The sequence below is a fragment of the Ammospiza nelsoni genome, chromosome 31 (genome assembly GCF_027579445.1).
Source record: "Ammospiza nelsoni isolate bAmmNel1 chromosome 31, bAmmNel1.pri, whole genome shotgun sequence".
Classification (NCBI taxonomy): Eukaryota; Metazoa; Chordata; class Aves; order Passeriformes; family Passerellidae; genus Ammospiza; species Ammospiza nelsoni.
In genome coordinates, this window is record NC_080663.1 from 1,200,550 (window position 1) to 1,223,030 (window position 22,481).

Genomic DNA, 22,481 nt, shown 5'->3' on the forward strand with positions numbered 1-22,481 from the left:
TTATAGCTGAGTTGGTGTGTGTGGAAAGAAATACCCCTTTCACAGTGAGTTTGTGTGTGTGAACTTTCTAGTTTTGGGTAGCAGCATTCACTGTGACACCTGGTGTTTGAGTATAACTAGTCTTTCATAAGGCTTTGTGTTCAGGTGTTAACCAATCCTTTGCCTGTGGGACCTGGGAGGCGAGGATCAAACGCTGTAACACGGTGCCTTTGTGGTCCCTGTCCTTGTGGAGTTTGCAAAGATGCAACTTTGGATTCATCTGGTGTAGTGTGAGATTTTGCTGACTATTGTGTAAAAGTTACAGTTGTAACAAACTGGTAATTTTTGTTGTGTGTCATCTGTGTTTAGCTGTGTATTAAGCTTGAGCCTGAGTCAAGAGGGTTAAGCCACCCTTTTAGAAGGGTTTTAACTTAAACTGGTGTTTGTGGGCTGTCAGAGCTGTAATAGAGACAGCTTGTTATAAGTTGATTCCCAAGACTTGAGGTACAGGAGAGCTGTGTGGATTTTTCCCCCTGCATTGTGGTAATTTGATTCTTGGGACTGTATAGCTCTGTGAGATTTTAAGATTTTGTTTGCAACAAGTGCAGCATTTTATGTGGAAAAACTAGTGTGGTGATTTATGTGCATTAAAGCAAATTAAAAGAATTCCAGGAATTCCCCCCCCGCCCCCATTTGTGGTGTTTGTGGGCATATCAGATTTTTTGCTGTAACAGGGACAGCCTTTTTATTTATTTTATTTGTGGTTTGACAGATTAAAGGAATCCCTTTACCTTGGCATATTGAAAAGTGCATATTATTGTGAAAAGTGCATATTATATGTCTCTATGCAGATATAAAATACTATATGTATTTTGTTGTAGTGATTAATAGGGCAGTATCAACATTTTAACAGTATGGTAAATGCAGTTTTCTAGTTAAGGTAGGAACTATATATGTGGGATACTTTTTTAAGAAATGAATGAGGTACTTGCACCAGATAGCAGCCACAGGACACCTAAATCTTTCAGAGAAAGAGAATTTACTGCTCTCTTATCAGAAGAAACGAACTTCTTCCTGCCTTGCTCAGCCATGAAGACGCCGCTGAGGATTAGGAAGCAGAAGTTGACACTGACCAGACAGAATCCTTTGTTTGAATGGAATTTATGCATCATGTATGAGGTGTATGAATATGCAACAGGCTATTGTTTTTAAGGGTTAATCCTCTTTAAACGGGTGTGGGTGTCCTTTTTCGGGGTATTTTGCCCAGAAAAGGTACCCGGTCCTCCGTAACTTTCTTCTTATTGTCTCGTATTGTCCTAATCTCAATTGTTCAAATTTTTATTACTCTAATTATATTACTATTTTTATGACAATTTTATTACTATTAAACTTTAAATTATTTTTTAAAGTGATGGGCGTTTTTCACAATGGAGGCATGGGAGGAAAAGTGGATTTAAGGGTCTTCACTTAGTTCTCATTATTCTGGTCTGCGATTTTGGAGTTTTCTGTCAGAAATCGCTCCCTTCCCCCACTCATCTACAGAGCTTTGGGCAGTTTTCCTTTTCTTGCGGTAAATTAAAGCGGCGCACTAATGCGCCTAAATAGGGGTAGGAAAACTGAGGGCTTTCCTCGGAGACGGAGCCACCGGAGCCGCAATGCCGGGAAAGCCGTGGCGGAAGCTGCGGAGAAGTTTGTTGGTGTTTTCAGCTCAATCCCCTCGGGCCCGGGCCCGTTCCAGGGCTGCTCCTCAGCTCCGGCTCTGCCCTCACGCAGCCCGGGGGACCCTGAGAGCGCGGGGTGGGTCTGTGCCGTGTGCAGAGCCCGCCCCTGGCTGCGATTGGGCGATGGTGCCGTCAGTCGTGTTTGTGGCGCGCTGATTGGTGGGAGCGGGGCGGAGCAGGGCCCCGGTGGCGGGCTGAGGGCGGCCGTGGCTGGGCAGCGGCGGCATTGTCGGAGCGTGTGTGCGGTGCCGTGAGCGGCGGCAGCGGCCGGAGCGCGGTGAGGCGGCGGCGGAGCTCGGAGGCGGCCGCAGCGCAGGTGGGAGTCGCGCTGGGTTGTGCGGGGCCTCGGGGCTGGGTGCGGGCCTCGGGGGCGGCAGGGGGCTCGGGCGGGTTCGTTGTGCCGTGTCCGGCGCGTGTTGCCGCTGGCGTGAGGGCGCTGCGGGAGCGGCTGCCCGCGGTCTCCTTGCGGCCGCTGCCTCGGCAGGAGCCGCTGGCGGAGCAGCGCTGGCTCGGCCCGGTTGCTGTGGCTGGGACAGAGGGGGCTGCCCCGTGCCCGGGGCTGTGCGGGGAAATTGCCGTGGCCGGAGGTTTCTGTGCGCAGAGGAGACAGAGGAGTCCTGTAAAAGTGACTTTATTGCTGGGCAGAGGGAGAGGCCGTGGGGCATTTGTCGTGCGGTCTCTGCCGTTGTTATAGTTCGCAGCCCCTTTTTTATTCTCATTTTGCTGGCCTCATCGCCCTCTCCCTTTGCCCCCTGGCTGAGGTACTTTGGAAGGTTCAGACCTCCCGGTCCGCCAACTGCATGTCCTCGTTAATGTGCACCCCCACTTTTGTATAATAGCCGATATTCACGGCTCTGTTGCGTCTTTCCTCCTCTGGAAGTTCAGGAATTTAGCGGGACTTTCTGTGAGCAGCAGTCCATGTTAATTAGTAACATTTATTGAAGCTGGTGATTGCATCCCTTACTTCCTTATCTACAAGTCCCTGTCCCCTCGCTCAGCTGCTGAATGAGCTGCACTCTCAAGGTGTGGAGCATGGTCGAAAGATTAGAGTTGCTGTAGCACATCAGAGGAGAAAGAGCATTCGTTTAACCCATGGTCTGCCAGGGAGCCACGAAACCGTGTCCCATTCCCATCCTTTCCATGTTTGGACCAATACATGAGCTGCTTTCTTGTTTCCGTTGTTGTTTTATTTTTCACCACGTTTCCTTTGTCATCTCTTTGCCAACAGCAGTTTGAGACATTTAATTTTCAACAAACCCCTATTTTTCTGCAAACAGATGATCTGATCCCATCCCATGGTAAAGTGTTGTGTTCCTCATTTCAGTGGGTTGGTCAGCAGGAAGGTCAGGAGCTGTTTGGTTGGTGATTATTGCGAGGACAGCTTGTAATCTAATGATGCCATTGAAATGAGAAATGGGTTCTGTGGCTCCTGATATGAATTGGTTCGGGTTCCCAGGGGCTGGTCCATGGTGTTGTAGGATTTGTTCTGCTGGCTGTTCATCTTTTCCCTGTTTTTGGCTGCTGTCTCCAGCCAGGGCTGCATCAATTGACTGCCTTTCTCTAATTAAATCATCAAATCCTTGGATTCCCAACTGATTTCCCTGAATTTTTGGTAGCAAAAAATCCCCAGTGCTCTAATATACCCTATATAACACAGACAGTGACAGCACATGTTGGAGTGGGCAGAGGGATGATTCCCCCCATTTGTTTATAGTGAAGTTTTCCCAACATTCTCCATTTGCTGTTTCCCTTTGCAGCTTCACCGGTTTCTGTTGCAGGGTCAGATATCCTCCCGCTGGGCTCTGCCTTGAGCTGTGCAAATTCCATCAGTGCCAGCAGGCAGAGCTTGGGGTGAGGGGCAGAGTGAATCAGCCCAATTCCTGCCCCGGGCAAGAGATCCAGGTGCATTGTCCACACTTTGCCCAGCAGTGTTCATTTGCATTTCTAAAGCTCCTCTGGAGGCTGCCTGGAATGAAGCTTCTCTTCCTGCTGCTGGGCAACGTTGATGTTTTGTTGCTGGTTGTTATCTCTGTGGGTATCTTTTGTGCTGTTCCCAGTCTGTTCAGGTGTTAAACTCATCTCCATTGAGTGGTGTAACACCCCTTAAATAAAACCTTTGAAATTCCTTTCCCCAAGGCAAAGACAAACCAAGCCTGAGCAGAGAAAGAAGATTTAAAAGAACCAAACTCGGTGCATTTTGCAGCAGTGCAGTGGCAGGCAGCCCAGAGTGTGGGTGTCAGTGAGCCCCAGAGTGGAATTGTGCCGTGGTGTTTCCCAGCAGCTGTGGCAGTGCAGGCCCAGGCAGCGCTGAAGCTGCAGCAGTGGCAGCAAGGCTTGGCCCCAGTGGCTGGAGATGGCAGAGGAGGGTGGCCGGGATTGCAGAGGATTCCAGGCGAGGATCTGTGGGCAGGCGCAGGGGCTTGGCCCGCTGTGGAGCCCTGGCTGCTGCTGTGTTGCCTTCAGGGCAGGCTCAGGGGCGGCCTCCCATCCTCCTGCTGCGGGCGGGAAGTGCAAATCTCCGGGGCTTCAGAGCCCTTGAGGCCAGGCTGAGGGGTCCCCCCGTGTTGAGCTGTGCTGGCGGCTGTTTCTGGCCTCAGGGACACTTGGCATGGGCCCCTTGGCCACCAGTGGTGCTGCTTTGCACTCCTTAGGCAGGAGCCGATGTCCTGGCTGGGTGTTGGCAGCAGCAAAGTGCCAGGGCAGGCTCAGTGCCAGCCCAGCTTCCTATGGGAGAATGTGCCTTGATATCTGCTCCAGTGGTTGCTGAAGCAGTGAGAATTGCTTTTGCCCCCCTGTTAGGTGCCATGGTGTCAGCAGAAGATATTGAAGCCTTCCTGCTCAGGGCATTTCAGTGCCAGGGTCTCACAAGCACCGACAGCTGCGCGGGTTGAGCTGAGCATGGGGCGGTGACCTGCGCTGTGTCTGATTCCCCTTCCTTAATAACAGCCTGTCTTGTAGCTCTTTTCCCTTCTGCTGCCCTTGCAGACCCATCCACAAACACATTTTCTCCCTCAGGCCAGGAAATGTCCCATCATCAATCTGTTCCAGCCTGGGTCTGGAGCTCTGTCCCTTGAGTGCAGTCCTGGGTTCCTTTCCAGCCCCTCTCCAGGCTGTTCAAACAGGAGGCTGGGTTAAACCCATGCCCTGTCCTCAGTTTTAAATCGTCCTGTGCCACTGAACAAGTTTCATACTGTAATAACAGAGCCCTGCTCATCCATTTAGAGGCTCTTTTGGTTGTCAGACCTTTAACTTGAGGCCAGACTTGAACTGTAGGAGATCCTATATAGAGTGAAATATTTTAGCACAAGAATTCTTTTGGCAAGACCCTATTTAACATCCACCTGTAACTCAAATTCTTTTTCTCTGTCTGGAAGGCCCAGGCCAGCCGCCTCAGGTAACCTTCATTTAACACTTGAAAATTCTGTGTTTCCTCCTCCTGTCCAGCCATGCAGTTTGTTGACTGGCAGGATAGGAGTGTTGTAGGGAGACATCCTTGGCTCCAAAAGCCCTTCCTTTAACAGGGACTCAATCCCAGTCTGTGACCCCTTCCTTCCCTCTCTTATAACAGGATATTGCTTGTCCTGGTTGCTTTAAAGTAATTTTTAGAGGCTCCATATCTAATTTTCCCTGTTTCCCTGGGGCTGCCCACACTTTGGGGTTCACTTCAGCATGGGCCTTGTAAGATTTTGGCACAAAGATAGAACAAATTTAGCCTCTGTAACCCCTTTTGCAGTATTAAAATCCAGCTCTCAAATTCCTTCCTATTTTATTACAATCACAGGAGGAAGAAAAAGAAATTAATTTCTTTCAAACCTATCCCCCACAGCTTCTAATAGTAGTTGAACAAATCATACCTGCTCATCTTTCCCACTCCTTTCCCTTCCCCTTTAGGTCTAAGATTCAGAGTGGATTGAGAGGCCCCTCTGTCCATCAGGAAATGCCTCCTCTCAATGCAGACCCACCGTGAATGTTCTCAAGGGCTGCAGTGTGGAGGGTCCTTTGTGTGATGGGAGCTGTGACAGCCCTGCCAATCCATGTCCATCAAGGGGTGGAGTTGCTGGTCCTGAGGGTGCTGCTGTCTGTGCTTGCAGTGTCCTTGTGCCCTGCAGCTGGAGCCCTGGTTCCTTGCCAGGGGCTGTTTGGGTGGGCTCTCCCCTGCCGAGGAGGGCAATGCCTCTGCCAGGTGCTTGTGGCCGAGCCGTGCCCTGGGTGCTGGGGCCCCCTTGGGCCCTGGGGTTGATCCCTCAGGGGCTGTAGGAGCTGTGCCCTGGCCTTTGCCTTCAGCTTGGCCTTTTGCTGCTCCCTTCTTGCATTCACCTGCTGTGCCTTTGTGCCCAAGTGCTGCAGGGACTTCTTGTGCCCCTCCTGCAGCCCCCCTCAGTGCCTGTGGGTGCTTGTCTTGCTTTACAAGAGAGGTGTCTGCTCAGGAAGGCAGAAAAAGCCTCTCTTGGAATGGAGAATGCAAACCCCGTCCCTCCTAATTTTTAGTCTAGTGAAATCAAGGGGCTCTCAGGCAAAGATATGGGAATAGGAATACCAGTTCTTTACTAGTGTGTATAATAAAGCAAACAAACACCAACAGCTGCGGCACTGACAGCAAACAGAGCCCGGACCCAGTCCCGGCCTTTGGGCTGCGCGCTTTCCCCTTGTGTGCAGTTCCGGGCACGGCCGGCAGGGGCGCTGGTGGCTCCCGCGGGGCGGGGCAGCGCATCCCTCCCATGGGAACCTCTCTGAACGGAAACAGAGCAATCCCTTCAGCTAACTCTTTCACTTTTTTACCTTCTATAGCCTTTCTCCCGTGTTTTTGGAAAGAAATTGGAGAGGGCTGCCTTTTAACTGAGCTCCTAGTGTTTTGATAAGGTGCTTCCTGTAGAGAGACAGAGTTTCCTTGAACAGCCGGAGCTGTGGTTACCAAGGGGACGTAACTCAGAGCAGGACGGGGTCAGGGGAGGATATCCCGCCGAGGCTCGCTGGGAGTGTGGGCAGGGTCTGGGACCGGAATCGGCAGAGGGGGATCTTCCTGTGGAGCCCGAGGCGGAGCGTGGGTAGCCCCCACATGGCTGATGGCGGCTGATCCGGCAGCTGCCGGCAGAGCAAAGGCAGGTGGGAGAGCCCGGCAGCAGCGGCGGTGCCCAGCGCAGGTGGCACGGGCAGGGCAGCCGGGGATGGGATGGCTGGGACCCCCCCTGGGTGCGGTGGGCGCGGTGACCTCGGAGCAGGCGGCAGGACAGAGCAACCCCCATCTTCCCCAGCATGGGCGGCAGAGCGGCCGCGGGCCAGGCAGTGGGAGCAGGGCACACAAATTGAGCGACAGCGCCGGGGCAGGTGGAGCTGCCCTGGGCAGTGAGGCCGCACCTGGGATGGAAACCGGGGCAGGCAGAGCTGAGGCGGCCAGCGAGCTGGGACCCGGGACAGGCGCCTGGGCCGCAAACGGAGGGGTCAAGACCTGTAGAGGATCCCACTCTCTTTCTGATTTTTCCTCTTTTTCCCCTCCCTTTTATTTCCCCTTTTCCTTGTCTCGTTTTTCTCAGGTGTTTCTGATACTTTAAATATTTTTATTCTCCTAAAATCTCCTCTATGACATATGGCATATTCTCTTTCTTCTAGATTAAACGGGTTTTTTTAACGAATAAATCCAGAGCCTAACAAATCTCAACTTTTGCTTGGATACTTTTAAATCGTCTGCGCATTAACTCACAACCTGCTAATGTTGTTTTTCTCATCATGTTTTTATTTATCGTTTGGCAAATTAAGCATCTTTCAGTTACTTGCTTTGCCCCTCCAAAAATCCCAGTGCACCCATAGTTCCTTAAAAAATGATCACACAAAGCTTGAGTACCCCAGTGGCTTTTCTGATGCATGTCTTCTAGTATTTTCCTTGTAAGCACATTTTATTAAGTAATTGTCTTCCATCAAGAAGTTTCCAGTTCCCTGCTTTATCTTGTTTACTTCCTATCTTGTTTAATTCTTTTTTCTCAGCTTCCCTAAACTTTAGAATTTCCAGTTTTTCCTCATTTGGAGTTAATATTAACATAATTCTTTCAGCTCCATTTTCTGCTGCATCCTTAGCTTTGTACTCTGCCCCCAGTTTGCCCAGTTTTCCTCTCCTTTGGCCCGGGCCAGGTTCCCCCCGCTCGCTGTGGCTGGAGCAGCCGAGAGCCCCGCGCTGCCCATCCCGACCTGTCCCGGCTCCATCCCCGCTCCTGCCGGGGCTGCGAGGGCTGCGGGAACGGGGCACCGAGGGTGTGGCTGCTGCTGGGGGAGGAGGAGGAGTGAGGGAAGGGCAGGGATGAAGGGGGAGGAGGAGGTGGGGTTAGAGGGGAGGAGCAGGGAGAGGAGGGATGGAAGAGGAGGGATGGCGGCAGAGAGAGAGTAGCAATGGAAGGAGGAGAAGGATGTGGGGTTAGGGAGGAGGAAGAGCAGAAGGGATGGAAGAGTAGGGGTGGTAGAGGTGAAGGAGGTGGAGATAAGACAGAGGAGGAGGGGGGAAGGAAGGGGAGGAGTGGGAGGAAGAGGAAGAAGAGGGACAAAGGTGGATCAAGGCTGAGCTGAGGGAACCACACAGTTGATCCCTGCCTGAATTCACAGCCCCCACCTGTGGGATCATCGCCCACCCCATCGCGCTGGTGAGCAGGGAGTGGTAGCTCGGCCCGGATATCCCAGGGTGTCCCTGGGTTTGGGCTTTTGGGGGATGTTTGGAGAATGAAGCAGTCCAAGGCTGAGCGGAAAAGACCCCTTGGGGGGACATCGGGGGGTGGCAGCTGCCGGCAGAGGCAGCCTGGAGGAGCAGAGCCCTGTGTCCCCCAGGAGCCCAAAGTGGGGAGCCCAGAGAGGGGGAGCGGTGCCATTGGCGGGAGCCTCAAGAGCCTGGAGAGGGGCAGGGGGGACTCCTTGGAGCCGCTGCAGCCCAGAGAAGAGAATGAGGGGAGAAGGGAGCCCGGGAGCCCAAACAGCCCCGGCATCCCGAAATGGGGAGAGCAAAGCAGGGGGAGCTTTTGGCATTGCTGGGACTGCCAGCAGCCTGGGCAGGGCGGGCACCGAGGAGAATGGGGACCCCCAATCCAAGCGTGACCCCCAACAGCTGGGACAGGGGGGAATCCCTGAACAGCAAAGGGGAAGGACCAGGGACCGGGAGCTCCTGGGAGGCTTTTTCAGGGCTGAATCTTGGTGTTTGGGAGGTTTTTCTGGAGCCAAGGTGGCCAGTGATTGTAGACATGGACTTGGGGAAAAGGGACTTTCAAACTCAGTGAGTGTTGGGGAAGGTGAAACAGGAAAGCCTTATAAATATGATTGTCTTGAAAAAGATTTTGAGAATATAGAAAGTATAAGGAAGATTGAAATGAAAGCAAGCTCTGAGATACCTCAGTTAGTGAACAACTGGAAAGCAATGGTGTGGCCCAACTGAAGGTAATCCCCTTTTGATGAAACAATTCCCTCTGCTTGCAGACAGATCCAGACCCTACTAGGTCAGCAGAGGGAGTCCAAAGAGGAGTTTTTAGGGTGTAAAATGTAACACAGTATGGTGATGTAATGATGCTTACAGGCTGTATGTAAATGCTGCAGGATTTGTATCTTCTACTAGATTTGTTGGTGAGAAATAGAATATTCAACACAGAAGAAAATTTATTGTGTTGTAACAGGAACCTTACTCTTATGCTCTTGCCTGTCTTACTCTTTTACCCTCTCATCCTCTCTACCCCTCTCTTCTCTCGGGCCTGCTCCGAGCTATGCCTGGCAGCTCCAAGCAGGGCCCTGCACCCAGGCCCTTTGCAATAAACTGCAAGTTCCACGACCTGGCTGCAGAGATCTCTCGTCTCCATCTGTCCCGACTGTCCTACCCCCTGACACTCCTACAAACGCGCTCATCCCTTGTTTTCCCCAAACCAGGATTTCCCGTTGCCAACCCCAGGGAGGCTGCGAGGAAGAGGAAGATGCCTCGGGACACTGAGGCAGGTGAGAAGGAAGTCAGTGCCCCTTTCCCCTCTGTGCTGCTCCATCTCCCAGCCCAGCATGGCCCCGGCTGCAGCTCAGGCCTGGGGGGATCTCCTTGCCCTTGCCTGTGGCACGGAGGCAAATCCCATCCTGTCCTTGTCCTTCCTCCCCCAGAGCAGGAGCTGAGCATGGAGAGGAGGGAGGACAAATGCCCGTGGCAGAACCTGGTGGAAGAGGCCATTTTGAGCGGCTCCACGGCGCAGGATGCCAACGGGGAGGAAAAGCCCCGGAGATGCCGCTCGAGGAGGGGCTGCAAATGCAGCTGGCAGGGATCTGAGGGGGAAAGAGCCAGCCTGGGCCGGGAAGGCGACCAGAGATGGAGCCAGAGCTCGGAGCTGGTGCTCCATGAGCAGCTCCATGATGGGGAGAAGCCCCACACGTGCGTGGAGTGTGGGAAGAGCTTCAGGTGGAAGTCCAACCTGATCAAGCACCAGAGGATCCACACTGGGGAGAAGCCCTATGAGTGTTCTGAGTGTAGGAAGTGCTTCAGCCGGAGCTCCCACCTGATCACGCATCAGAGGATCCACACTGGGGAAAAGCCCCATGAATGTGGGGAGTGTGGGAAGAGCTTCAGCCAGAGCTCCAGCCTCATGAAGCACCAGAGGATCCACACTGGAGAAAGGCCGTACAAGTGTTCCAAGTGCGGAAAGTGCTTCAGCCAGAGCTCTAGCCTGATCAGGCACCAGAGGACCCACACTGAGGAGAGGCCCTACGAGTGTTCCAAGTGTGGGAAGAGGTTTAAGATCAGCTCCTATCTCCTCCAGCACTATTGGATTCACAGAGTGGAGAGGCCCTTCCAATGCCCCGACTGTGGGAAGGGATTCAAGCACAACTCCACCCTTGTCACCCACCGGCGCATCCACACTGGGGCGAGGCCTTACGAGTGTCCCCAGTGTGGGAAGAGCTTCTCCAAGAGCTCTCACTTGACCCAACACCAACGGAGGCACCACTAAGGGAAGCCCTGTGAGTGCCCCGAGTGTGGGCAGAGCTTCGTGCACTGCTCCAGCTCCATCCCCCACTGGAGGAGGCACTTTGGGCACAGCCCTGGTCACTCACATTCCCTGTGATCCATGTTGGGAACCCACCTGGCTTCTTTGCCTTTTGGTTTGGCCTTAATTTTCCTCTGCTTCACCTTCATGCTTTAAAAACACCCAAAACTGGGTTAAATGAAGGTTCGAATATATCTGCAGTTCCATAGTTTCTCAGTTGTTTTAGAGGGAATTTAGGATTTGGGGACAGGTTCTGTGTGGAGTGCTGCTCTTGCTAAGAGGCAAGAATTTGATCTCACCCTTGTGTTGCTAGGAACTCCTCCCCTGACCCCAACCCCAACTCCACCCTTGGGATACCCAATAAAAACTCCATGGCCCTGCCTTTGCCCTGTCTTTGGCGGATAAGAAATGGATTCCCAAAGGATCAGCCCTTTTTCCCACTGGATTGCAAAGGATCAGCCACATTCTCCGCTGGATTCCTAGAGTACCAACCTTTTTCACTGGATTCCCAGAGGATTCTGACTGTGTCGCTGTTTTTTTTTTTTTTGTTTATACTACTGCATTTGTATTTTTAATTTTTCCTAATAAAGAACTGTTATTTCTACTCCCGTATCTTTGCCTGAGAGCCCCTTCATTTCAAAATTGATTTATATAATAATAATAATAATTATCATCATCATCATCATCAAAGGGAGAGGGTTTTCATTTTCCATTTCAGTGGAGGCTCCTGAAATGGGGAGACACCTCCAAGGATGGGCCATGTAAAATAGTTCCTGAAATATGTAGATTAGTTTATGGATATGCATGAGGGTCTATGAATATGCAACAGGCTGATGTAATTCAACCAGATTAATTAAGGGGTGTCCCTGAAAATAACTGGGAGGTCTTGGTAGACATAACAACCTTTGCCCAATGGTCCTTGTCTCCCATTACATCAGCCTGTTGCATCTTCCTAGACTTTTTGCATATCCATAAAGTACTTTACATATTCCAGGAACAAAATTGGCTTCATGCTTTTTGGGGTCCCACCCCTATCGCAGCTCAATTTGGGGTGTACCATCCACCTCCCAGCTCAGTTTTGGGATCCCACACCCATCCCAGCTCAATTTGGGTGCCCCATCCCCCTCCCACCTCAATTTGGGGGTCCCATTCCCCTCCCAGCTCAATTTTGGTCTCCCAATCCCCTCTTTTCCCCACTCTCCCCTTTCCGATCGTTCCCCCAATCACCTCTCCTGTGTTTGGTTTTAGGGGCTTCAGGCCCCTCCTTCTCTGTTTTGGGGTCCGGACCCCATTTTGGATTTATCTGGGGTCCCCAGCACATCCCCAGGGTCATCTTTCCCCCCTCCCCAAATTCCGCTCCTGGCAACTGATGAGTCGTCAGCGAGACACGCTCTGATTGGCTGAAAATTACCCCGTGCTTTCTCTGATGATTTACCGCAGTGAGAGGCCTTGGTCAGTGGCTGGCAAGTGATGAGTCAGAGTCGGGCCGGGCGCTGATTGGCTGAAAATCGCTGAGCGGGGCCAGTGCTCTTGAGTTTGTGCCCAGCAAGCGGATCATCATCAGTGCCATGCGTTCTGATTGGTCGGGATCTGTTTTGGGGTGAAGATGGTAGGAACTGGGCTTTATTTGGGTTTATTTGGGGTTATTTATGACTATTTCGGGTTTATCTTGGTTTTTACTTGGTTTATTTCTGTTTATTTGGGGTTATTTGGAATTATTTGTGTGTATTTGGAAGTATTTGTGTTTGTTTGGGTTATTTGGGTTTATGTGGGTTTATTTGGAATTATTTGGAGTTCTTGTGGTTAATGTTGGTGTATATAGGGTTTTTTTAGGTGTGTTTGAAATCATTTGGGGATTTTTGGGTTTGGATTGACTTTTTTTTTTGGTTTTTTTTAGGTTTATCTTAATTTGTTTGGGGTGTTTTGGGGTTCTTTGGGGTTTATTTCGAGTATTTTGGGGTTTTTTGGTTATTTGGGGTCATGTGGGTTCAAAAAATTCGGGAATGTGTCTGCTGCAAAAAAATGGGAATTTTTCCCTAAAAATCCAAGAGTTTTTCCCCAAAGAACTGGGTGTGTTCCCTAAAAAATGCTGGGCATTTGCAAGCCAATAGTGATGTGTCCCGCTCCAAACCATCCAATCACCACGCTTCATCTCCCAAAATAATGAATCATGGTGCACCCGCCCCAAACCAACCAATCACCGCACGCCTCCCCTCAGCAACCCCGGCCTCTCTCGAGCTGAACCAACCAATCAGCGGGTGTCTCCCCTGTGCAACTCCCGCCTTCTTTGCCTCTAGCCAACCAATCACCACACGCCTCCCCTCGGCAAAGCCTGCCTACCCCGCCCATCTAATGTCAATCACCGTGCCCTCTATGAAAGCAACCATTCACCGGCCAACTCCCCTCAGCAACTCCCGCCCTCCCCGTACCGCTCCAGCCAATCAGAGCCGAGCCCGAAGAGGCGCCCCCTGACTATGGGGCCAGGCATGGAACGGGCGCCCCCTCCCCCCCCCGCCCCCCGGGACCCCCTCAGGGACCCCCGGGAGCCGCCCCGGGCTCGGGTGGGTCCTGCGGGAGGCGCTGGAGAGAGCGGGGGAGGCGCTGGGAGAGGACAGGGGGTTCCGGGAGCTGCTGAGGAGGCGCAGGGACAGGTGAGGGGTCCTGGAGGGGTCGTGAGGGGAATTTGGGGAGGGGTCTTAAGAACATTTGGTGGAGATTTGGGAAGGGTCTGGGGGGAACTTGTGGGGGTTTTAGCAGGGTCTGGGGGTGCTGGGGGCCTTTGGGGGGGAATTTGGGGAGGGGTCCTCGGGGGGTGTCACGATCTGTTCTCATGGACGGGTTTCGTGATGGTTCATGGATTTGATCTCAGGATGCACAAAGAACCGACATGGTACAAGGGGGTTTGCAATGATAATTGAAACAAATGCACCTTTATTGAATGAGCACAACAAAATGTGATAGAGGGATTAAGGGAGAGAAAAAGACGGGGGAAGAGAGAGACAAAAGAGAGAGAGAGAGAAAGAGAGGGATAGAGCTACCAAACACAGAGACAAAGTCCTTTGGTCCAGTCCAGTCGAGGATCCGCTGTTACGTTGGGGAGATCTCGAAGTCTCTCGCTAACTCAGAGGTTTATATTATGATAACTCCATTGGAAATTGCAAGGGGGGGGAAACAGATACAATAAGGAACAAATGTAATAGGTAGTCCATGCGTTCAGCAGTAAATGAGAGCCATTGTCTTCTTGGTGCAGGGGTCACAACCTGCAGGCAAACATCTCGCTTTGGTCAGCTTGCCTCCCCCATGCACCTCCCCGGGCTGGAAGGAGCAGAGGGGCCTTTTCACATGGGGGTTCCATGTCTCAGTCCTTGATGGAGAGGCTCCTTCCATCTCAGTCTGTCTGTCATGGTGGTGTTGAAACAGGTGAGGGTCTTCTGTGGGGGGACCACCTGAAACTCAGGAGAAGTCCAGCCAGGCCGAGGGGTGGGACAGCTTCCAAGGCAGTTGTTGCACAAAGGGCACAGTGCCCCGTTCTTCTTCTCATTGGTCAGTGTAGCACACAGCAAACAACACCTGTGAGAACAATGGCTTAGCAACGCTCTCAGGTCTCAGGCACATGACTTTCTCCCTTGGAGCCAGAGATTTAAGACAGGGTGGTCTTCTCTTCAGTGGTCCCCCAATGACGATTGTGAGGCAGATGAGGGAAAATTTGGACAGACTCTCACACACGACCCCATGACTCACGATTGTCTTGAGGGATCTTCATCAGCAGAACTCTGGAGCATCATTGATGAGTCTGCAGAACTCGCAGTACGTTGGTAGTATAACCCAGAAAAATAGGGATGTCAGAAAGAGAGGAAAAAGAGAGAGGGGAAAGAAAGGACAGGAAAAGGAGGAGAAGAAGGGAAAAAATAAACAAACATAATTAATATTGATTATCATAACAATTTTCATAAATGGTTGATTAATTAAAACCATATTACCTTTATAACAATTTTCAAATGGTTGAAACCAGTCACACATAATCAAAAGCAAAAGCAATAAACAAAACATAATACAAGCATTAATTTAAAAAAATATTTTCTAAAACAATTTACTAAAAATCAAAATTAATTCCCACAAAATCATAAATGGAAATCAGGAATTATTCCACAACATATGCTTCATTCATAATTGCCTTTTGTCAAAGTCTTGGGATGTCCACAGTGTAGAAGACCTCAGCCAAGTTGTGTGCATGAACTATAGACATCAATCTTGTCAGCTGTTTTATGCTCCAATTCATAACAAATGGGACTGCTGATAAAATAAAACCAAACAGAAGTAGAGTCAAAAGGATAACAATGGCATGGCACACACTGTTCAGGGCACCCGTGGCAGTAGGAAACCACCTAAAAGAGTATCCCACCACCTGTGCTCGGCATCTTCCTCCACTCTTTCCATGGCATGCTATATCTGTCTCACATTGTGATGAACAGTCACCAGGGTTTTCTGTCTGTTTTTCTGAATCTTCTCAAGGATTTCCACCAAGTCTCGATGAAGCAGCACTTGTCTTACCAAAGTGAGATTCATCCCAATAGGAGTAGGCATCAGTTTGTGAATCGGTGTGTAGTTAGATTGCAACAGGTAGTGAGAGGTAACTGGACCTTCATAAGAGAAATCACATCCTGTAATCTTGGTAAAGTTACAAGCACAGAAATTTGAAAGATTTTTAGTATCTACTACAACATTCTCTACAAATACAAAATCATAAATGGTTCTAAAGCATGCACATCTATTGCCTATGTATATAAGGACTGTTTCAGAAGTCTTGTTAGGACAAATTTCAAAATGACAGATATTTTGTTCTGTGTCTAAACAAATGTCTTGAGCTATGATTGCATTGATTTCACAGATGAGCCCTTGTTATTCTCGGACAATACAAGATTCTAAATTAACAGTTTGCCATTTCTCACCAATTTGACGGTCCCATTCTCTATGGGATAGAGAATAGCTCCTTCGTAATTCAGTTCTAATGCTATAACAGGGAAAATCAAATGCTCTGAGGCACTGTGTATGGTTAACACAAAAATTGGCTGTATTTGAAATGGGGTCATAGGTAAAATTCACTAAGTTCCACCAGGATTGGAATTCTCTTTCAAAGTCAGTGGCACTATCCCATATTATTTACCGAATTTTAGTGGGAAAAGTGCCTTCTTCACCTTCTCTTATAATTGAGGCAGCAACTGACTGCATCCACAATTGTGCCTGGATACAGCTGAGAGCCAAAGAAACGTTGTTTTGTGTATCACCGAGTGCGTCAATTACCAATTTGTGATCATTTACATTTACTTTCTCCCCAACTGGTAAAATGTTTGATAGCAACCACTGGTTCTCAATATCAATAAGGATGACTGCAATGGTTGTTATAATTTGGTCAAATCTCTGGATGTGGCAGCCAATTTATTCAGGTTCAATTAATTTACATGTTATGTGTAAGATCCTCACCTGGTGTTACCATAAAGGTGTTAGCGTTCAAAAACACATAATCATGGGGGATTATATGCGGTGCTTTTTATTAAAGAGCTCTGGGAATCGGGGTATTACCCAAATCTGATTCCGACCATACATCCGAAATGATCATGTTTTTGTACTCTAGCGTTATATAACTTTCATGTTAATTATTAAACTTATATTGTTCTATTGTATTATTGTATAAATTTAGCCCCTCTCTGAAATTCCAACATAGTTTCTCATTATTCTTCTTATGGTTATATAATAATTATATTTAATTACTAAACAATCATCACATCTAACAATTATATAATTTATCATACTGCTTACACAGGTGCAGTTGATCTGGGAAAGCACAAAGCCTAACATTTTAGATTCTATCTTTAACTTTTTCCAGGGCTCCACTATCATTCTCCCCACTTTGAAAGCATTTTCACTTCACTATAGGTGTAAATGTTTTCACTTGATACAGTCCTTTATTCCTCAGTTCGTACTTGGTTCTTCAAATCCAGGGTTGATGTAAACGTTGTCGTGGATGCTGTTACGAACTGGAGAACCAGAAGATGGTGGGCATGGATCTCATGTTAGTGCCTTTATTATCCTCCGGTTCCAGGACGTTTTCTTCTGTATCTCTCTCTTAAGATGCTGTAAACTAACCAAATTGCTAAGAATACAATTGGTAAGATTATCACACTCTCAATGATAGATTTAATCCATGAACTCACATTCCACCCTAATCCTTTAAAGATTTTTCCTAACCAGCTTGTAGCCTGTCCTGGGTTGACTATATGATGCTTTTATCCCCAATCGTCTCATTCTGTTTATGTTGAATAATAATAAGTTTTGTACCTTTAAGAGTGTTCCAGAGAGTGAAGGGGGGGAGAGAAGAAGCGCGCAGTTTGTTTTCAGACACTGCACTCACTCCTCCACATTCCTGCTCCTGGACTGTGTTGTCTACGGACAGACAGCGGGGCAGAGAGCTCTTCTTTTGCTTTTTAGTTAGTTTTTAGCTAGCTGAGGCAAAGAAGTTCCCTGGACTGTTTTTTTTTCCTTTTTCTTTGGACCTCTTGAAACTGCTCTGGACTGAACACCCAGGGGAGCACCGGCAGCTGCAGCTGTGGCCCACCAGGCCGGGCCTGGCCTGCGACAATTCCAGCACCGGAGGGACTGATCAGAGACTGAGTGAGCTGAGCTTCAACCCAGGGTTTTCTCAGTTTGTCATCTCTTTTAGAGTGGCAAGGGGTCTCATTGTTTTGATATTGTTTTGGTTTTATTGTTTAATAAACAGGTTTTTTCCACCTTTCTCCAAGGATGTATTTTTTCCCTCCCGGACCAGTTTGGGGGAGGGGCCGATTGGATCTGCTTTTCCCACTGGAGCTCCTTTGGGGGATTCTTCTCCAAAGTTGCTCTAAACCTGGACATAGCCAAATCCTTCTGCTCTTCTTGTGCTTCATGCTCTATTTGTTTCAACTGATTGATGTCATATTCTATATCTGCAGTTACATTTGGGATATGAACGCAGCAATTATCAACTTGTCCCTTTAAAAATCCACATACTCCATGCTCTTTCAGGAATAACAAATCTAGGCCTAATTGATTTTGTAAAGTCATTTTTGTGGTGGCTTGTAATTGTATATTTAATTCTTTAAATCCTTCCCGGGTGACTTTTGCCAGTTTATCTACCTGACCTCTAAGTTTGTACAGCATCTCTCTACTCTGATAGTTTGCTATAGGACCAAGCAATGACTCTAGGGCCCATCCAAATTTCACTCCACTAGAGGGTTCTTGACAAGTGTCATCTGGATTTTCATTGTCTAGAACTTCTCGTCTTGCTCTTATCTGCAGAAGTTCATGTTTTCCATTAAATGGGGACTTTTTCCAAATTGGACATAAGGTTGGGAGGCCTAGAGTAATCTCCTTTACTTTCCCGTCTACAGGCAGATGTGTTGTCCAGGTACCATCACTTGCTGCCCATACAAATTGTCCTGGACCTCAATTTGGGTACCTGTTTACATGTAATTGTTTTGTTCTTTTGTATTTCACGTAGTTTTGATATTATGATTCCCCAATTTACTGGGTCTCCTGCTGCCTTTGGTATTGGCAGACAGGCAGTTATTCTACTGGTGTTTTGCATTTTGGCAAAATCTTTGACTAATCCAATCATTACATTCTCAGCCCAAACTGCATTAGAAACCTTTATCACCTGTGTTTCTGTTTGTACCTCTCTCTTCATTCTAGAATGAAGAGTGGTTAGTTGATCATTTTGCATTCCACATCCCAAAGATATTAATGACCATAACGTTAGCACAATTACTGATAGCATTCTGAAAGCAATTAAACACATCTTATCTGCAGCCTTTGTTGATTCCAGAGTTTATACAGTCCGTGATCCAGGATGGACTTTCTTCACTCGGGTATAGTGAATCCAGGGTTCCATGCCGGCTACTTTGACTGCTGTAAAGGTGGTCAGTAGTACCTGATGGGGTCCACTCCACCTTTCTTTCAGCGGTTCCTCGTTCCAGTTCTTGATGTACACCTCGTCTCCTGGATGTATGTTATGAACTGGGTTCTCGAGAGTCAGTGGTCTATTCCACATGAGGATACTCCGGAGCCGAGCTAAAGTTTTCCCAAGAGACAGAACATAATTATACACTTCCTGCTTTCCTGTGATGTGTACATTAGGGTTAGGCTCAGGAGATTCATATGGTTTCCCATACAATATCTCATAAGGACTGACTGACATCCCACTCCTGGGCTTTATCTGAATCCTCAACAGTGCTATTGGCAAAGCCTGGGGCCACTGCAATTTGGCTTCTTGGCATATTTTATTGATTTGCCTTTTTAGTGTCTGATTCATCCTCTCTACCTGTCCACTTGACTGGGGTCTCCATGGTGTATGGAGGTCCTAAGTTATCCCCAGCAATCTACTTACCTCTCTTACTACTGTAGCTATGAAATGGGGTCCCCTATCTGATGATACCCCTAGGGGTACCCCGAATCTGGAAATAATCTCCTGTAGTAACCACTTAACTGTTTCCTTTGCTTGGTTCGTGCGACAGGGAAGGGCTTCTGGCCACCCAGAGAATGTGTCAACCCCCACTAACAGGTATTTGTATCCTTGGGTTCTTGGTAGTTCTACAGAATCTACCTGCCAGTAGTCTCCTGGCTCTATTTCTATCCGAATTCTTCCTAGCTGTGTCTGTCGCCTGGCCACTGGGTTGTTTTTTAAGCAGATATCACATTTTGACATTACTGATTTTGCCATTGTTAACATCCATACTGAAATTAAACTCTGCTTTAGCAATTTTACCAATGCCTCTGCTCCCCAGTGACATTCGTTATGTTTAATTTGTAGAACTTATCTCATTATCTGGGGGGGTACCACTATTTGTCCTTGTGCGGTCACATACCATCCCTCTGAATTCTTTTGTGCATTTAGCAAACGTGCCAGTCTCTCATCTTCTACTGAATATTTTGCTTTTGGAGGCAAATTGAATTGGGATGCATTAAGCTTCAAAGGTATCAATGCCACTGTTGTTTGTATCTCTCGAGCAACCTGTCGGACTGCCCAGTCTGCCATTCAATTTCCCTCACAGATTTTGGAGTTTCCTGGTTGGCGTGCTTTGCAGTGTATGATTGCCACTTGTTCAGGTTTTTGTACTGCCTTTATCAATTGCAGGACTGCATCTTGATGTTTAATGTGCGTACCCCGAGAAGATAACAGTCCTCTTTCTTTCCACAGTGCTCCGTGTACATGCACCACTCCAAAAGCATATTTTGAGTCAGTCCAGATATCTACCTTTTTCCCTTCACTTAATTCTAGTGCCCTGGTTAAAGCAACCAGTTCTGCCTTCTGGGCAGATGTATTTGGTGGTAATGCCTTTGCCTCCACTACTGTATTGACTGTTGTTACCGCATATCCAACGTATCTGGTTCCGTTTTCCACAAAGCTGCTCCCATCTGTAAACAGCTCCCACTCCGGCTGCTCTAGTGGGATGTCTTTCAGGTCTTCTCTTGCTGAATAGGTGTACTCTATTACTTCTACACAATCATGTTCTAATGGGCCTTCTTCAGTTGTGGTACCTAGGAACAAAGCAGGATTCAAAAGGTTAGTTGTTTTTAATGTGACATCATCCTGCTCAGTCAGGACTACCTGGAATTTCATCATCCTGCTGGGAGATAGCCAATGGCCCCCCTTTTGTTCTAAGACAGTGGTTACCATGTGTGGTACATAGACATCTATGTGCCTTCCCATAGTAAGTTTCCTGGCTTCTTGTATCAGGATCACAGTAGCTACAACTGCCCGCAGACATGGGGGCCACCTGGCACTTATGTTGTCGAGTTGTTTGGAAAAGTAGCCCACCGGCCTTTTCCAGCTTCCCAGACATTAGGTCAGAACTCCTAGTGCTAGGCGCAGCCTTTCATGTACAAACAGCTGAAAATCTTTAGACAGATTAGGTAACCCTGTGCTGGAGCAGTTGTCAGTGCTTCCTTTAATTTTAGGAAGGCTTCTTTCTGTGGTGTGCCCCAGGTAAATGGCTGCATCTTCTGAGCTTCATACAGGGGTTTTGCGATCAGTCCATAGTCCATGATCCACAAGCGACACCATCCTGCCATCCCGAGGAAGACTCGCAGCTCATGTAAATTCTGGGGATCTGGAATAGCACAAATAGCTTGGATACGGTTAGTACCTAGTACTGTGATCCCAGGTAAATCACAGTCTATTGTGTGATTTGTGCCTTTCCTCTGGATACTTTATAGCCTCCCATTCCCAGTGAATTTAAAATCTCAATGGTTATCTTTATACAGGTTGCTCTTTCTTCTGTAGCTATTAGTATATCATCAACATACTGCAACAATAAGTATTGATCTCTTGGTACTTGCCCATTTTCGGTCCAAATCTCCAGTTCCTTTGCCAGTTGGTTTCCGAATAGGGTCGGACTGTTCTTGTATCCTTGTGGTAATCGTGTCCAGGTGAGCTGGGTCTTTCTTCTGTTCCCTGGGTTTTCCCACTCAAAGGCAGTTTCCTACTTTCTTTGTCAAGGGGGATGCAGAAAAAGGCATTTTTTAAATCAATTATGGTAAACCATTTATATATCTCCTTTACGGATGTTAGCAATGTATAAGGATTTGATATCACTGGATAAATGTCCTTTGTTATTTTATTTATTGCTCTCAAATCCTGCACTAATCTATATTCACCATTTGGCTTCTGTACTGGAAATATTGGTGTATTAAATTCTGATTCACATTCTTCTAAAATTCGGTATTTCAAGAATTTCTCAATAATTCTTTACTATTCCTTGCCGTGCTTCTGGTTTTATGGGATATTGTTTGACTTGTACAGCCCTTGCCCCTTCTTTTAACTCTACATGCACTGGTTGTGCCAATTTAGATTTCCCTGGTATATCTGTCTCCCATACAGAGAGAATCACTGCATCTTCTACCTCCCTAGGGATAGAGGGAACAGGTTTTTCTTTGATCATTAATATCTGTCCCATCTTTGATTCAGGTATTTTCATTATAAGCTCTCCATTTTCAAAGGTTATTACCACATCAAGTTTCGCTAGCAAATCTCTCCCTAAAAGCGGAATTGGACACTCAGGTATGGTATAAAAATTCATGTGTTATAACCTTGTTTCCAAAACACAAATCTAGGGGTTGCAGGAATGGCCATTTTTCCTCTTTCCCTGTAGCGCTGACTATTGTCGCTTCCTTGTCCCAAATTTGTCCTTGCAAATCATTCAATACAGAAAAAGTAGCTCCCATATCTATTAGAAATCTGACCTCTTTATGCCCTAACTGTATATTTATAACAGGTTCCTTAACTTGTTCTACCGGTTCTATGTCTAGTCAGCTGGCATACTCCCCCAGGATCATCTCCTTGGTAGCCTGCTGGAACTGATTGTCCTGGTCAAACTGGTTATTCAAGCTTGGACAATTTAGCTTCCAATGTCCCTCCCGCTTACAATACGCACATTGATGCAGGCTTAACCCCTGGGTAACTGGTCTCCTACCCCGACCACTCCTGTTACGTCTGCTGAAATTTGGGTTCCCTTTCCCCTGTATTACTGCCAAAAGATTCTGCTGCTGCCTTTTACTAGCTTCTTTTTCCCGATTGTTATATACCTTCCAAGCAACCTCAAGTAACTTATCCAAATTCCTTAATTCTTCCCCTTCTAATTTTTGCAATTTTCTACGAATGTCGTCCTGTGATTGGCCCAAGAATATGAGAGCGAGGTGAACCTTTGCTTGCTCTGTATCCATATGGAAGTCTGTATATTTCCTTGCTACCTCCTTAAGCCTTTCCAAA

At 48.0% G+C, this 22,481-nt stretch overlaps 1 protein-coding gene across 1 annotated transcript; it reads left to right on the plus strand.

Annotated features, from left to right (window-relative positions):
• Positions 1-9,820: 9,820 nt before the first annotated feature.
• LOC132085524 (zinc finger protein 239-like) lies at positions 9,821-11,051 on the plus strand. The gene is made up of 2 exons (XM_059490999.1): positions 9,821-9,915; positions 9,979-11,051. Exons 1-2 carry the CDS (start codon positions 9,821-9,823, stop codon positions 10,643-10,645), a joined length of 762 nt encoding a protein of 253 aa, XP_059346982.1. The 3' UTR covers positions 10,646-11,051.
• Positions 11,052-22,481: the final 11,430 nt, after the last annotated feature.